An 18,291-nucleotide genomic window follows, 5' to 3' on the forward strand; every position below is an offset into this window, starting at 1 on the left:
TCTGAGGTTACTAATGGCAATTCATTGTTACCAATAAGTGGCAAAAAATAGTGTGTGGTTACCTGAGGCAAGGCCAGACCAAGGGCAAGAGCCCCCACAAGCAACAGATGAGACTCGATCCACAACACCGCTTTGTCGGCACAGCCCACCGGGAAGATTATCTTGTTTGCATCCAGGTATTTCTGGGTTTGAACCCCAAACCCGCACATAGTGTTGATCACTGTCTGTACAGAACATGAACAAAGTAGAAGGCAGAGGGACAGAAAACGTGAAACTTTTAGAGATGAGTCTTACTTTTTTTGTCAATTAAACAATGTAAATAGTAATCACAAGATGCTTTCACATGTTTCACATCTCTTGTGGTATTTTGAATACACAAATATATTAACTATTGTTACAGCCTAGGGAGAGTTTTGTTAATTGTAGAGACATGGAATAAAACGGGAAGAAGACGGCAAGCGAGCAATACAACTTCATTAATCTGATGACAAAAAGTCCCTGAAGCAGTCATGCAGTTACATGCGAGGACCAGCAGGTTGCAGCACTGCATCAGCTCCTCTATTGTTTAATTAATTATATCTTCACCCTCGTAGAAAAAAGGTCACTGTGATCTGTTTTCCGTGTAGTATGATGTATAATCAATATTACTGTATCTACATGCACTCTTTAGTGTTCTGTGCTAACACACACCAGGAGGAATTGGTGGCTTTTACCAGGCGCTGCTGTGTGTCTGCACAGAGGTTAGGCAAGCATTCAGTATGCGTCCTTTGTGCAAGTGCAAATCGGTGTATTCATGCATGCAGGAGAAGTGTATTTACATATATACTGCTTGTTGTGTGCCAGCATGCATCCTTATCTGCACATTTAATTTCTTATGCATGGGCAGGCGGCTGCATGTTGATTTTGTGTAGACAAAATGCCATAAAACCTTCATGAAATAGGGCTTCAATTTTGAAATAGGTTAATCACTGCTGCCAACTCTGCTAGAAAGGTTGCTCATAATTGTAGGCAGCCTATTTGACAGCACTCTATATGTTGGAAATTAGCATTTTATTCCAGTTGTTTAACCTAAGCTTATACCTTTAGTTGTTTTTTGTTGATGCAGTTTTCCCAGCTTGATATTAGGGGACTTCCTCTTGATTATCATATAACTTTGACCTTTTGTTCTGTTTCAAATCACCTCATGAACCTTGCTGTTGGCTCACAAAGACACAAATCAACCTTTCATGCATGCTGCGAGGAAGAAACTTGTTGGTCATTATCAGATCAGTTCCACACACCGAAAGAAAAGGACAGTATTACCAGCAGGAGTTTGTACTTGCGGAAGTAGTCATGGTGATGTCACCTCAAGGCATAGAAATAAATAGCTTCTTCTGTTGCGACACACATACAATGCCAAGCTAATGTAAATGTCGTTTTTTAATTGTAGACTCTGAGCTACATTTGAGTTACTCTTAAGGTGTTTTTTTGGAATCTAAGGCTTTCAAGATTGTTTTAGGTATATCTTTTATTTCATTTTAGTCAACCAGTGTGTGTATAGAAAGGAGTTGTAACACTACTGTAGGGATACTCATTAAGCCTGACAATCGTGAAATTGGCTTTGCCATTTCATCGCACTTTATTCCTTCAGCCTGACATAGAGTTTCTGTTAGTCCTCTTGAAGGGAGATATGATGTGTTCCCCTAACATGGTAGTTGGGAATAACACATCTCAAGAAATAAGTTTAACTTTTTTTTCCTACACATTAACCAAAAAATATGATGCTCTAAGAGTAGTTATCTCTGTAAATTGATTTACAAAATCTCTTTCATAACCTGCTGTTTTATACTTTTCTGCCTGTAAGTGTTAAAAGTTGAACTTTAAAAGCTGGTTCAGAGTCTGATACTTTTACACACAGCGTGTCCCTGGTGACAGATACCTCTGTCACCAGTCTTTACACTTAGCTCCTTGGGACTCATTAGTAGCTTCACATTCATCTGAAAACTTTCGTTTTTAGAGTTAACACATTATTCTACACTAACTGGCATTCAACATCAAGTTTCCTTTAAAGCAGTGCTTTTAAATCACTTTAGAGTTAGCACTTTTCCATAAGGCTTTGTCCACGCTGTGTATCTCATGCGACTACAGAGAAGAGCACGCACCTCTCCAGGAACAGGAGTGCAGCAGGAGTAAGGCACAGCACAGCGCTCTGTGCTTGGGTTCTCATGAGTACAATTAAAGTACAGGTTCCAAGACCAGTCTGTGTAGTTGTTCCACCCACAGCACTTGAACTGAGAGAAAAACAGAGACAGCACAGCAAAGGTTTAAATTTAGACTTGTGGTCCTGCTCTAATCTGTACATCCTGCCAGTCTGGGCTTCTCCCATGGGAAAACCCAGGCTCGCAAAGTGTGCCAGTGTGTGCAGATGGAGGAGGAATATCACATGAGGAGCCCCGCAGAGCACAGGAACTGTATGTTACATGTAGCCTCTCATGTGGAAATCCCTCACCAAGGCCAAAATAGCAAGCATGCAGCTCTGTGGTTTCTTCTTTTTGTGTCCTGGTTTTGCACTTTACTAAACCACTGACTGATCAGTTTGAAGATGTGTGTGATGTGGATGGCTACAGACACAAGTAAAGACACTCTAGCTAAGTGGCATTGGCCAGAGCACCTCTTTCTGGATGTAATCCATCAGATTCTGCAGATCCAGGTCATCCCTGTAATGCACGATGGCTTTCTTCACAAACTTTCCCAAAGCATCTTGGGTCTAAGAGAGGGGAACATGCGAGACAGAGAATTATAGCGTTCATTTTAACATGTACTAAAGAAGTGAAATGGTTTTAATAACTTCATTAAAATTGCCAGGGGTGAACTTATCTTCTAATGTGTCTATAACCAGGCTCCTGAGGAACTCAGTGAGTAACCTCTTGAGGTTTTCTGGCTCCTTTAATTACTTGGGCAGATTGTGAAGTGTCTTTCTGTGAACGTTCCTTTAGACACATGCTGCTGAAATCCTCACACAATTAAAAATGGATCATATCTAGGATAATTCATATCCAAGGTAAACCGATTCTCAAGAGTGATCAGGCATGTATTTAATGTTAATCTAGGGGCTCTTCTTCAGATTTGATATACAGACAATTTAAATGGCAAATACAATATTTATGTTGCTTTGCACTGCAAATGTATTATAAAATGCCATCAAGGGACATACGCTACAAATGAGCTGTTAGGCTATAACCGCTATGCTATGCAACATTAGTCTCATCATTGAATATTCTATGCTTGCATATCTCTGCCTGTGAAAATAAATATAAATAATAATAATAATAATGTCTGAGGGGGACACATAACATCCTCTTGTTTGCGTTGTGTGAGCATCCTGTGGAATGTTTCTCGACAAGGTGGCAGCAGAGCAGGAACTGCTGCAATGCAAGAACAGAATAACGAGCATAATAAAAATCATGTGTGCCTTTGAGATCAATGTACACGGTGCATACCAACTAGAGCTGGTTCTGGCTGTTTCAGCTACTGAACATAATTGCTTGAAGTTGCCCATTTGATATTATAATGTGGTAATTTTTCATCAGCTCCACTTGAGCTGAAGAAACAAAACCCAGATGAAATATAAATGACTAGCATTGATTTGTTTCAATGATTAAGATTTCAAACGAGATGAGATTGATTGAGACATTACAATTGTGAACTCCTTTTCCTTTTCTAGCCTTCATTGTCCATTATATCCATGTTTAATGATTTAGTTTGCATGTTAGAACATTTAGTTTCCCTCCAACCTTAAGAAAAAAACAAGGCCATGGTTGTACAGAGTTCAGATGTAATATATGCTAATAGGAATACTGTATGCTAATGGCCGCTGAACTTTAAAATTTCATTAAGCTTGAAATTAACTTCTGAGCGCAGTTTGCTGAAGGCCCTCTGAATTGTTCTTATTATTAAACCCGGCGTCTGAACAGGTTACATTGATAAATACCGCAAGCTGTATCAAAATAGCCCAAAATCTGAATCCCGAAGTTGTTTTACTAAATTGTGTTTATCAAGCGTTCTCACCCACCCCCTCACCCTGCCTTCCTCTCTCTTGTCTTTGCACGTAGTGTAGTACGATCGTGAGCCTCTGAGCTCAGTCACACCTCCTCATGTCATTAGTGGCAAAGTCTCCTTCAAGGGATCTGTTGAAATGGAACATTTCGTTCCACTTTGAAGTGCAGAAGCATTTGAATCATTTAGCAAGGAAGGGTGCTGGGAGGCTTGTTAAACTGTTCTGTTTAGCAGCAGGCAGTCCGAGCGCTGACAGAGAACACAAGGGTATCATCAGGCACCAGGCACCCCGGCACACTGATGTCACGGAGCGTCCCCACCACTGGCTGTTGTGTTTTTATTCCCAGAAGAGCCCTAATGGGATGTTACTGTAGGAGATAAGTGGATGCTAGAGTGGAAATCCTTTGCTTCCCTTATGCCTCCAAATCAATCCCTGTGGTCCTGTAGGGGTATATGAATTCCAGTGGCGGGCCGTGCATTTCACACCTAGGCCTTCAGTGATGTCCTACACAGTCCTACCTGAATTATTCCACCTCTTAATGCCATCATTATGACGCCATGGCTCTAGAAACTATACATTTAGACAGAAACGCAGTATAACCGGGCGTTGCATCACCTTAACATAGTCAAGTACAACAGAGTTATATTAATATTTCCGAAGCATTTATAATCAATACATCAGCATTTACAGTTAACTTAATGAATCAGATTATCTGACAAACCGCTCCTTGACACCTGTGTCCGTCACATAACGCAGGACAAGTGCCAGCTGTGCTACATTACCCACATCTGACGTCTCGTCCACCATAACAGCGACAAAGGGTGCTTTTTTAATCTTCATTTTGATCTCTTCTCCCATCACTTCAGCAATAGCATAAATCAGGGTCGTTTTGTATTTTGCCTGACGTCCCAGTAAACATGTTGTTTGTGTACAGGTGGTAATGCAAATCTGTGTTGTTCTCAGCAAGAAAAGAAAGAAGCTCCACGTAGTTTCCTCTGTTTCTGGACTCGGCGCTTTCATCGTGTCCCCTAAATCAGGGGTCTTCAACGTTTTTCAGGCCAGGGACCCCCAAACTGATGGAGAGTTGGAGCAGGGACCCCCTACTATTAATATGGCATACAATTGTGTTTTATATTAAACGGGGCCTAGTGCAGTGTGTAAACATAGATACTGTTATTGTACATTCAATACTAAGCTATTCAAATAATACACAGGTTAATATTTTCATGTTTTTATTTTAAAACAAGTGCAAGGTACAGTGTGGCCGTACCACTGCCATTTATGAACATATATCTTGCACACAACACAGGGCTATTAAAATAAATCACAATAAAAGTTTGAACTTTAAACAAGTGCAAGGTGCAGAGTGGCTGTGCCACTGTCATTTATAAACAAACACTGAGCTATGAGATTTTAACACTAAACATGCATGTAGATGGGACAATGAATCCTCAAACCATCTGTGGATGGCACACGTACTCTCACATCAGTGAGATGTCTGACCCTGATGAGCAGCACACAGCTGATCCAGCCTTGGACGGATGGAGGTTGTCAGGCAGAGGGTCATATCAGCCTCAGGCTGCAGCCTTGACCTGTATTTGTTTTTCAAGTAAGTCAGTGAGGAAAATCCACTTTCGCAAAGATAGGTTGTGGCAAAGGGCAAAAGGCTCATCATGGCTTTTCCTGCCAATTGCGGAAAGTCTTTCTGGCAAGAGATCCAGAACTGGGTGAGTGGTTTTGTGTCATATATGTGTCTGAACGTACTGTCAGTGGATAGTTCGATTAGCTGATCCTCCTCCGTCACTGTCAGGTGTGTGCCGTCTGCTGCGTTGTCTGTGAATGGAAACAGTATCCATGTCTTGTCCCTGCGCCAGGAGTCAGCCTCAGAAAAGTAGTGCCCAAATTGTCCCTCGAGCGCCTCCAAATGCGCAAGAATTGCGCGTGTAATGGGGGGCGAGAGCACAGCAGAATCTCCCAGCTCATCCACTGATGGAAACATGGAAAATATTTCCTCCCCGATGCGCTCCCTCCACCTTTTGATTTTTTTTAGAAAGCCTTCCATTTTGTCATACAGTTGAATGGCATGGGTATTGCGGCCTTGCATTGAACTGTTCAGTTTGTTCAGCTCAGCGAAAACATCAGCAAGATAGGCAAGTTTGGTGACCCAAACATTGTCACTGAAAAGTGCAGCCAGCTCTGTGCGCTTTTGGAGAAGTAAAAACTCCCGAATAGACTTGCGCAATTCCAGCACACGTGACAACACTGTTCCACGTGAAAGCCACCGAACCTCGGAATGGTAGAGTAGCGCAGTGTGTTCTTCTCCCTCAGCAGCACAGAGATTCGAGAAGAGACGTGTTTGCAATGCGCTCTTCTTGACTAGGTTGACTACTTTCACTACCGAGTCCATGACATCTGCCAATTCAGCGCTCATATCTTTGGCAACAAGTGACTCCCTGTGTAGCATGCAGTGCGTCCAAATCACTTGCGGAGACACATCCCTTACAAGCGCGATTAGTCCACTTTTTAAACCAGCCATGGCTCTTGCACCGTCAGTGCACAGCGCAATACATTTTGTCCACGGAATGTCATTCTCTCTGAAAAAAACATCGATCACTTTGAAGATTTCAGAACTAGTTGTGCGTTGAGGGAGGCACTTACAAAACAAAAATTCCTCCTGCATTTCCTTATCATCGACAAAGCGCACAAACGCCAGAAGCTGGGCGTCCTTCGACACATCTGTTGACTCGTCTAATTGTAACGCAAATGCATCTGCCAACCTCAGCTTCTCTATCAGTTGCATCCTCACATCAGATGCCATCTCGTCTATACGGCGAGCTATGGTTGTGTCCGACACTGGAATGGTTTTCAGTTTATTAATGTCAATATCATTTCCATACATGGTTTTACACATATCGGTTGCTGAAGGCAATATTAAATCCTCTGCAAGTGTGTATGGCTGTTTCTTCTGGGCAATCCGAAGAGCAATTTGACAAGAGCATTTCAAAGCTAGCTCCCCAACTTTGGCTGATTTTCTGATCAATGTCTGTTGACCTTGGAGGGATTTGAGGCTAGCTTGGAAGTATTCAACAGGTTTGTCTTTTAAGTGGCTGTGTGTTGTCTCCAAGTGACGCTGCAGCTTTGATGGCTTCATAGATTCATTTGAAAGAACAGTAGAGCAAATGACACACATTGGAAACTCAATGCCATCTGTCTCCTTAAAGGTAAACCCGAACTTCAGATAATGATCTGAATATTTTCGTGTCTTCTCCCTTTTGCGCTTACCCTTATTAGCTGCAACATCTGCAGGCGCAGCAGGTTCTGCCTCGTCACTTGCATGTTCACTGGTGGATGGTATCTCGCTTGTGCTTGTTGATTTTTTCGCTCGAGTTACAAAACGATCCATTTTATATGTATGGTCTTCTCAATAATGTCGCTGCGTGCATCCCTGTGTCTGGGTCTTCAGTAAACTGGGGCCTGAATAGGCTCTCGTCCAATCACGGGGAACCTGACAGAGCCAGCGCATAGACATAATATTATGTCTATGAGCCAGCGTGTGTCACACGGCCTCGTGATTGGCACATCTGCCTCCATTTTTCCGTTCGCTATAATATTTTGGATTTGTGTTGTGCATTTAAAGACATTGCAATTTGTGGGAAAAAACGGTTTGTAAAAAAAAAAATATATATATAAAAAATTGTCTAATCAACCAAAGATTTCGCGACCCCCCTGCAGTACCTCCGCGGACCCCCTGGGGGTCGCGACCCCCCTGTTGAAGACCTCTGCCCTAAATGAAAGTTCCTGTTTACCCAAAAACAGGACACAATCAATCAGTCTTTCAATATTTCCCTATTTTTGTTCACCCTTTCGTTGTGGAGCTCCGTTTCCCTGCGCACTTGTTCGTTGAGCTGTAGATCCACTCGGGTGTCCCCAAAGGTTTTCAAAAGCACCAGTGCTTCCAAGTGCCCAGCTGTGCTTTGGTGTCTCGTTGCTGCCTTGGTTAGACAACTCAAGTTTGCAAATTTAGTGTGGCTCCAAACACCAAATCGATCAGTTGCAAATACCAGGCATTCCCGGCAGTACAATTTGCAGTGCCTCTCGGAGGCTGTGAGCCAGGTCTACCGCTCGTAGTTTCCCTGCTGTGCTAGGCTCGCTAGCGTTGGAGTTGGTCGTTACCTTTTCAAGATGTGTAGCTTTAATTGAAAAGTTCGTTTTGAAAATGGCGTTGTAATTATATCTTCGACCAAATTGATCTCTTCTCCTCCTTCAGCCATTGTGGGTTGAAAAAAATAGCTTGTAGAAATCTACACAAATTAGCTCGCTCAAGTTCTAGCTCTGTTTGCTAGCTTTGCCCCTAGACTGTATGGCTCTGCCTACTGCCTAGCTCTGCCTCTCAATAGTGCGTATCCAATCAGAAGATGTGCACGTGCTAACGTTAGCGTACGCCTGCTAGCTGGCCCGTTGTCGCCACCTCGAAATCTGATTGGTTAACGCCACAGTTTTGTTTGCGTTCACTTTAAGCTACAGCCGCCCGCACTGTTGATTCTGAAGGCCTAAGGGCAGATTTCTTTGACCCTAGCAACACATTATGGCTGAAATATGATTGGATAAAAGCTCTAACATAAAGGCCAGCCCTCCAAATCTCGTTCTGAGGCTGGAAGCAGCGCAGCCAAGACGAACGCTATAAAATGAAGAGAATAGACTATGGGGAATAATTTAATACGTATTTGTGGAAAAAATATATCAAAATTTAATTTATATTCTGATGATGTTTAGGCCAGCAGAGAAGGCCTTGCTGGCCCTGACGGCCCACAACTGATGAATTCACACGAATGAACATACTGTAGCATTCACGATTCCGCCGCACGGCTGGCTAGCTAGTTGAATGAGGAGGACACGGAGGATCCAGGTGAACCAGAGAACCGGGTTTTATTACCCTCACCACAGACTTAACCCCGGGGTTGGGAGACTGCCCAAAACAACAAAAAATAGGCTAGACTATCTAGGCGGCGCACGTTCACCTCCCCAATTTAGGTCTTTCTCTCTTCTTCTTCGCTTTCCTCAATCTCCGCAGCTCCACACTCTTCTTCTACTCTCTTAATTCCCACCCCCTCTTTCTACCTGCCCTGTCCAGCTAACTAGGGCAACATCTTCCCCCCATAAATCCCCCCCCCCCCCTTTTGAGTCTCTCCCCGTCAGCGCTGCTGGGTCGCTACAATACTATACATTCATCCATTCATCGAGTGGATAACTTAATTCTCATACAGACATGGGTATTTTAATAAACTGAACCACCAACAGGGGCTACAAAATCATTATTGTTTCCTAAAAAGATAGGAAAATCCATTCTCCACACAAAATTATTATTTTTTTCTTTACTATCTCTAAATTAGTTTATTTTCTTGTTAAAAACTGTGCATTTGTTCCTCTTGAGGCTTATAAAACTCATTCAGATGAAGGAATTGGAATGCAATATCGCACTTTGCACTGTTTTTGCAATTAGTGTACACATAATGAACACATTTGGTAGGGACTCAGGATGGAAAATGGAAGGTTGCACCGATCATATCCAGAGTTGAAGGAGGACAGAGTGTGGACTGGTACCTGGAGAGGTGCCAGTGTGACTCCTTGGCATTGCTGAGGTGTCCTTGAGCATGGCAACAAGCCCCTTACTGCCTAACCCTAGGTGCCCCCTTGCTATGACACACCTGAGTAAATTGGACCTCAAGGATTTATTCATTGTTTCCTCTTCCTCTTATTGTTTAATGCTAACCTACTGTTTGTCAATCAACACATTGCATTGTGTACAACAAAGTTAAGAATTTGATTTGACTTTATATTTCATTAGCTGACTCTCCAACATCCACCATTTCTTTTGTGTGGAAACAAACAGTTGTAGAGATTAAAGTGAATACACCCAAAAGTGTAATAATTTCAAATATCAGAGAAAAAAAAAGACCATTAATAGCTACAAACAGTATAGTGGGTCAAACATGTGAATGAAGTTAGATAATAAAAAGTATAGATAGTGAATGTACCATTTACCTTAATTTTCTTCCAAAAATAAGTCAGGCTAAACTGAAGCTCTGATCGTCTTTGAGTTCACTGTTCACTGAACCAGAATGGCACTTAGAGAGCCCTGACGGTACCTCTTTCCTTAATTTCCCTCCTGCAGTTATAAACTCTCTGACCAAGAGTACATGACTGGCCCACACAACAGGGTTCATCATTAAAAACGTTCTTTATATTTTCTCGCCTGTCAGTAACATTTCAGTGTGGGAGATGTACTGCAGCACGGGGGACGGTTTGTGGGTTAAAATGATTATAAATTCAGATCAAATTCTGTGGGAAGTTGATAAGAGAAAAGTTGCTAAAATCAAATACAGAGACCAGCTCAAAGCGGGATTGTGTAGTCGGCAAGCAATTCATGATCTGCTCTAATCTCCTTTCCAATTTGTTTTCTTTTTATAAAATTCATATTACACGTAGCCTACAAGAAACAAAAGGGGTGAAAAAGAACACCAAAACCAATTCACCCGTTCTCAATAATAAATGGCCAAGAGCATTTACCGAACATACTGTTGGTGGATTAGACATGCATATGTATGATGCAACAACATTTCCAAAAGTATGTTCAGGCGCCAGAGGAATCCAAGAAAAGTAAGTAAGAGGGACCAAAAATAAACGAAGAGAGAAACATGGAGTCAGTTAGCTGTAGATAGTGTGGGGTACTTAGTTTTTCTCAGGGCTAACGCTTGCATAAGTCCCGAAAGGTTCCCCAAATATTGGCATACCTGTACAGTTAGAAAATGTTATCTCGAGCAAGTCATGTCATTGAGCCCTTTTTTATAATAAGGAGGGAAGGAAGTTTTCAATTCCCCCCCCCCAAAAGAAGCTATTTTCCACTACCATGCCAAACATGAGAGCCATTTGAGTCTAATATGATATCATCTTTTCTACTTGATTGCTAAAGCCGCTCCCACCTGCGGCAAAGTTAAAACTGCACTAAAATGTAATAGGTTCTTTCTTTGCCCATACTACACCACAAATTGGGTGCTTTTCTCTCTTCTCTGGCAGACACAAACACTGACTTCCACTGTTGTACTGCTGTATATGTGTTTTTTTCTCATTTTGTACGCTGTGTGGCTCAGACATTTCCCCTGCAGGTTCAGATGCTATGCCTTGTTAAGTTTTATTCACTGTAGTTTACAAATGCACAGAATGTCCAAAAGCTGGGAAAGAATACTCAAAATCAATGGAGCTTAGGTGTATTCATGGGCGATGGTGTCACTGTGGAAAACAACTGGGGACCGAATGTGACCTTTATAGTGACTCCATACTATACTATACTTTACTATAGAAGAACTAGGCTCATGCACATCATTCCAGGAAGGACACGATTACCTGTTCAGAATAGAAGAAGCCCATGATGGCTATGGCTAGCTGGGTGAGGAAGACAAACGTCAGGCTGAAAGAGAACTAGAAAAAAAAACATACAAATATGAAAAATGGCCTGACTCAGACGGAATTATTACTGTCAGATTTGTTGTCACACATGAGATGTACGACTTGGATTTGGATGAGTTAGTGTCTGTTATGTCTATTACTGTCTTGAGGAGGCGAATGTTCTCTCGCAGGGCTCCGATGCAACCGCAGAAAGTGATGAAGAACATGACCACCCCCACCACGATAAGGATCACAGCCGGGTCGATCAGGAACGTGTCCCGCACCGTGTCTGGCAGAAAGACAGCTTCTGTTAAGATATCTGACTATTTTCCTACCATCACTTAGTTCCTTCCCTGTTCCTTTTTCTCATTTCTCTGTTTTCTCACATTTATTCAACTTAATTCTCTCCCTCCCACACCATTATTTTTGTTTTCTCAGGCACCTTTCCTACACTGGCTGACTTTTAAAATATAAATGATCTGTCGCGGATTATTCATGGTGCAGCTGTGTAATCAGTGTGATGAGGCCAGGTTAATCTGTTTTGTTGTCCATCTGCATATTACAAGGTGAAAAATGATGACACATGGTAAAATAAGGATAAAGATAAATACTTGCTGACCCACTATATGTGAAAAATGATTGCTTTGTGTTGGGGTGGCTCCACAGGTGTGCCCTTGAAGGAGGCCACCATCTCCCACTAGCACTGCTCAAGAGACAGTAATGTTCGAGGAGGAACAGTTTACCTCTGCAGATAAATGGGCATAACTAAAAATGTAACATGAGTAATCACTTTCAATAGTTGAAACACATGATATTAAGCAATTCATGTGTGGAAAAGTGCATTTGTATGTATGCAGAATGTGTGGAAATGGTCATGTACATACCAGTAGCTTTCTGGACTTTAGCATACACCCCGATGGCAACAATTAACAGTGAGAAAACCTGGAAAAGGAGGAAAAATAACTTTACTTTACTTTTTGATTAAACAAATCAATGTGTTTTCAGGTTTGTTTGGCTGTCAAATGCAGCAGTCACCTACTGTAGGTAATGGCTAAGATTTGACCTGGTTGGATAAGAAATTAAACACATTTTCCTTGATAGCTGAGAAGGTAGATCCACTCCATTTCCTGTCATCTTAAGTTACCAAGAAAGATGCAGGAAACAGCTGGACAGGTTTTGTCTAAAATGTATATAAAATGGCATTGTAACTCCTCTAAAACTCTTTAAACAACACTTTTGTCTTTCCCTGAGAAACGTTATGCAAATTCTCCATTCCTCCTTTTAAAAAATGTAGATAATGCAGCAGTTATTCATGAATCATTCTTCCGGCCTGTTGTTTATTTTCCCGTTTGAAACCTTTTGAGAAAAAGATATTGCTTCTAGTGAGCTGTTTTTGTTTTGAACAGATTTTATTTGCACTGTCGAACCAGAACAGGTGTGCTCAGATTAGCAATGCTGAGCCTTTCCTCTGGTGCTGAGTAGGCAGAGCACCTGAAGCGGTATCAACAGCGCCAGTTTATGTGTAAATGGTAAAAAAAAAAAACAGATGGATGTCAGTGGGAAAGAAATAACAAAACATATGGAGCTTGGCTTTAATCATTTGAATTTGAAGGCTTTTGTTGTGGGACACTGAAAGACAAGGATTAGTTTGTTTGGCCTTGAGAATTGTAAACTCCTTTCTTCAGTATTTGACATTAAAACTTCTGTCTGAATCTACCTGAAGTGGTTCTTGACCTTAGTTAGAAAGCAATGGCTACTATCAACTGAAGCTTTAATGAGCAGTGAATGTGAAAAACAGATGATATTTTTTTGCTGAACTGTATTAAACTGCAACAGCAGAAACCCATGGACAGAAAGGTCAAAATCAGAGTGAAGGTGAAAGAGGGCGAGAAAGCAAGAGATGGCATGTGCACGAGGAGTTCAAGGTGTCAAGCCGTGGGAGACATTCTCTGTGCTTTCTAAAAAGATAGAAAAAACATTACAGTGGCAAAAAAAGCTCCTACTGTATGAAATATTAAACACAAAAGAGACGTCGGCAGCCCAAAGCATGCATGCATTGGAGGAAGGGGAGCATACCTTCTTTTAATGAGGTCTCAAAGCAGTGACAGTCCCCAGGCGCAACGTGTGTTTGCTGTATCATGGTGTTGCTGTAGAATTTGTTGTAAAGCTGCAGAGGACGTGAATGCAATCTGACAGATGCTACACAATGAAACAGCAAACAGGGTGGAAAGTAGGTGGAATTAGAACTTCCTGCTGATTGCATTGTCAGGACTAATTTTCCTCCTATTTGTGATTGTTTTTCTCACTTTAAATAACAATATGCATGGCTTGGCTTCAAGTTTTAGCCTCCAGATTCACAGACAATGGCTCCTGATTACTAATTATGTATGTATGCTTGTGTGCATAAAAAATGCCTTTCGTTAAGCCTGTATACATAAAGCTTTTTTTTATTTCTGTGTTGAAAGTCTGACATCTCTGGGTGTAGTGAGAGTCTGTTGTATATGTAATTATCTAACTTGGGAGACAATAGCAGAACAAAACATCGATGACGCACCTTTACTTGAGAACTGAAGTGTTTTTTGAAAGCACAGTTTGTCTGTTTCTTAAAAGATATTCTCTGTTTTGTAGGAGTGTGTGCACCTGCAGCTCCATGTGCCAGTTTGCATTTGTGTGTATTTATGTGAATACGGATGGCAGCATGCATTTGCTACAGAAGAGACACACACATGCACACAGTGATTGTATTCCAGCTCTGCTTTCAGGCTTTTCAAAGGGATGAATCAGGCTTCTCCCACTGGATTGTGTGTGGAGGTGAAAGCCAGCTGAACTGAGCCGTGGGGACGGGGGGACAAAGACCTGATGGATTAGGGCTGCAGTGTTCACTTCTGGGCCCGTGTCTGATAAACAAAGTCAACACGGGCTGGGCTGTGCGGCTGCTTAGGGCTGCAGTTAACTGCAGATTGGCTCTAAACACAGCGAGAGAGCGGTACAGTGTTTGCAACCCTTGCTGTGTTTGTGTGGGAATGGATAAACAGGGATATGATGGAGGTGTAGGGACTCTGCAGAGCTACAGATGTGATCCTTGTGCTCAAAGTAGTAATGCAGTAGGATGAGAGAGAGTCTCGTGTGTGTGTGTGTGTGTGTGTGTGTGTGTGTGTGTGTGTGTGTGTGTGTGTGTGTGTGTGTGTGTGTGTGTGTGTGTGTGTGTGTGTGTGTGTGTGTGTGTGTAAAAGCAACTTCTGATGATGGTCAAAGGGCCCTATGGATGGTTTAATAGCTGCAGTGATGTGTTTCCTATACATTCCCCTTCCTCGAGCAGTCCTGGTCGTCTCCAGGCTCCTCAGTCACACTAACAACCAGCAGTGGAGAAATGTGTACAAATGATACTTTGTACCTTTTGTGTATCTGATTTACCATTGAAGTCGGTCACGAATTCCAAATGCTTGCTTTTGATAAGATTGTTAAATCAGAGGTTGTTAAACACTTTTATTTATATAAAGGTGTATGTTGTGGATGCAGTAATACAAATTGAAATGTGACCGTCCATGTTTAGGCGAGTTGGTCACATTTGTACTGCTAGCACTTCCAAAATATATCCATTATTTTTATCTGTCTCTTATTATAAGCTATACATTCTTACTGTAAAGTAATTTGTATATTATATTGTTTTATCCATTACCTTTTTTTTTTTTGCCGTTGTGTGTTTGTGTTGTTACCTAAAAGTAATAGATAAACATTTTACATTATAATGTTTTATCAATATATACTAGGACTTTTCTCCACATGCTATATGATGAATTCTTCTGACATACTGTACTACGAAATGTTCAATAATGTAACAATACTTTTTTTTGACTTACAATAGTTTGAATATTTTGGAGATACTTTAGTTTTACTTTTTTCATAATATTATTGACATATACTATGATTCATTTTTTTATACGTTGACTGACATCCTATACTGGGATTTTATTTATGACACTACCATCACATGATATAATGGATCTTTTTTTAAAAAAGTTTTTATGACATACAATACAATGACAATTTACAATGACAATTTTATTTATCTATTATGCTATCATTTTTTAATGATGTTTTTATGACATATTACTATGACTATATATACCAAACTATACTGAGACTTCTTGGACCTTATTATGACACAATATACAATTACTTCTGGGGACTTTATTACATACTGGTCTTAAATCAATTCTCATATCATACATATACAGTAGCTAGAAGTACTCAAACAATGAATGTGGTCTGATGTTTTTGTTTGCAAGAGTATGAAATGTATCCTTGTTAATAATTACTATTTTTGTTGAAATTAGGTTAGTCATTCCACCATCCCTACATATTCCCTTGGTAACTTCAACAAGTACCCCAAGCGTAGACTATATGCATGTCTGAATATAATATGAACAACCTAACTGTGCAGACATGATGTGAAACAATGCAGACTACAGTACATTCAATAACCCCCTAAAAGTAACAGTATGAGAAAAAACACATGTAGAAACATTCAGATGCAGACTAGTAGGAGGCCCACACAGAGACCAGTCATTGTGTTGTTCAGCATGAGTCAGTTCTCATCTGATCTGATAAGAATGCACAACTCACCATATGCTACATTGATATATGAGCAATCTCTGAGTCCATATATAACTGTAGTAAACTTAAAATAGGTATCAGCAGGGTGGCAGGGTGCTCCTGCTGTTTGCAGCTACGGATACTTTCTGATTTATATTTGTTCATTTATTATTTACAAGCTTTTTCCTTTTTTACTGTCCTCTTTTTTCTTGCAGATCTTACTGTTTTGGAAAGCTACAATTCCATAAACGCTGGTAATATGTATAAGCAGAATATTAAGAGAATATGGTGTGTGGGACACGATAACCTCTGTGTTTTTCTTAGTAGTAATCTTTCAACAGCAGAACTGTACTTACCCAGAATAGAAAGCTGAAGAAGAAGAGAAAATATCTGATCCAGGGGTTGATGAAGGAGAAGGTCTCATTGCGGTTCAGATTCTGTTTCCTGTCCATTGTTTGTTGGTGTTTTTACAGTCATGTAGAGCTAAAGTTTTGCTTCAAAACAGTCCGAGCCCCACCCCGCATACACTCAACCCCCAATCTGTGAGGAGGGGGTGAGGTTTGCTGGCTGTGGTGGTGTCATGCTGGCTAAAAAAGGGGTTATGGGACTGTGATGCTGCCCCTCCATGCTGGTAGGGCCCAGAACTGTGTAGGCAGACGAGTCAGATTACACAAACTAAATATCTCTGGCTGACTGCAGCTGAATGGCTTCCAAGCAGGGGAGTATTGTCAGCCTGTTGTTGGATGTAAAACGTTCTTCCCTAGATGCTGAAACATTTGGGTAATGTAAAAACATATTACCCACATGTTTCAATATTAATGTTTATTGCTTTCGAAAGGCGTTGTGTTCTAGTTTGCAAATGACAGCCTAAAAGTCAAGATGCTTTCCTGCAAATACTAGAGCAAAATTATTGTTGACAAAGGCTGGACAATGGCATCTTTTAGATGGAAAACAACAAATGTAATTAAATAAATTCAGTTCTGTTCTGACATTCCGCTGTTCTGTGTTTGTTTGTGCTTAGGAACAAATCTGCTGAATTTCAGCAACATGTAACTCAAATAAATCAAAGCGCAAATATGTCAGGCCACCTATTCTGTAATGAGATATAGAGACTTAACACGATTGGGGTAAATTGATCATCTCTCAGACTGACAACAGAGATCATCTGAGGATAGAGAAGAGAAATAAAAATGTATCACACTATAAACTTAATTTGGATGTATGAAGAATTCACTACTGGCTCTCTTCTAACTCAACATCATAATTCAGAAATGTACTCTGAACTGTCCTTGGAAAAAGGATCACTCTGTGAATACTAAATCAAAAGTAGTTTTTTTTAAAATAATAAGTTCAAGTGTATCCCGTGGAAGGACAGAAGGACATAGTATCCCTCTGGTACCTCACTACTGTGCCAGAACAAAATGAAGACCCAATGAGATTGATATCCTTTTTTTTTAACGTGACACATCTCTGTTTTAAGTCCCACAGACACTTCATTGCGTAGAATCTTTACCTTTGGAATGTTTAATGTGATGGTTCAATTTGAACAGATAATAATTTCAGTCAGACAACTCATGTGTTTCATTAATATGTTTATAAGAAGCAGTATATAGTTTGATTTTGGCGTCTAGGCTCGGGCCTCATCACTCCACCGATTTACATTAAAAATTGAGTGATGATTAGATAACTAACCCCCGAGCCTACAGGTGGAAGCTGGGGTGGTGGTGGGGCAGGCGAGCGTTGGCAACGTGAAAGCAGCAGCAGTGAGGTGAATGCATTTAGCAGCGTGGAAGCAGCAGCAGCAGCAGCAGCAGCATTAGCAAGACAGAGGCAAAGCAGGTAGATCTGGCAGCCTAAATGGAGCGCCAGATAGGGGAGACTGTGTTTGGTTGGTTGCAACAGTGGCGAGGGGCGAGGGACGTTACATGCGAATGTATCATTAGTACTCAAGTTGACTGCCTGAACTAGCTTGCAGGCTTTGCCCCATTTGTTTTACTGATCTTTAACACAATGAAAGTTGTGCAGCAATTATAATAAAAAAGAAACATATATCTAGATAAGGGTCCTCCCCTTATATAACATTTTGACTTTTTATAAAAGGTCCCCTCCTTATTTCTTGGATAAGGATCCCCCATTATGTCCGGAACTTGTTTTTTAACTAAGGCTACCCCATCCTATATAAAATGTAACTTTTTAGATAATGGTCCCCCCTTATC

At 41.0% G+C, this 18,291-nt stretch overlaps 1 protein-coding gene across 1 annotated transcript in view; it reads right to left on the reverse strand.

Moving 5' to 3' along the window:
* Positions 1–16,723, reverse strand: part of tspan33b (tetraspanin 33b) — a 20,101-nt gene extending 3,378 nt beyond the window's left edge. Inside the window, exons 1-7 of the mRNA XM_063909178.1 lie at positions 16,432–16,723; positions 12,364–12,421; positions 11,641–11,768; positions 11,438–11,512; positions 2,651–2,746; positions 2,142–2,270; positions 63–224 (exon numbers count right to left, since the gene is read on the reverse strand). Coding sequence (XP_063765248.1) covers positions 63–224; positions 2,142–2,270; positions 2,651–2,746; positions 11,438–11,512; positions 11,641–11,768; positions 12,364–12,421; positions 16,432–16,527 — 744 coding nt within the window. The 5' untranslated portion in view covers positions 16,528–16,723. The remainder of the gene's footprint in view (positions 1–62; positions 225–2,141; positions 2,271–2,650; positions 2,747–11,437; positions 11,513–11,640; positions 11,769–12,363; positions 12,422–16,431) is intronic.
* Positions 16,724–18,291: the final 1,568 nt, after the last annotated feature.

Source organism: Eleginops maclovinus, chromosome 2 (genome assembly GCF_036324505.1).
Source record: "Eleginops maclovinus isolate JMC-PN-2008 ecotype Puerto Natales chromosome 2, JC_Emac_rtc_rv5, whole genome shotgun sequence".
Classification (NCBI taxonomy): domain Eukaryota; kingdom Metazoa; phylum Chordata; class Actinopteri; order Perciformes; family Eleginopidae; genus Eleginops; species Eleginops maclovinus.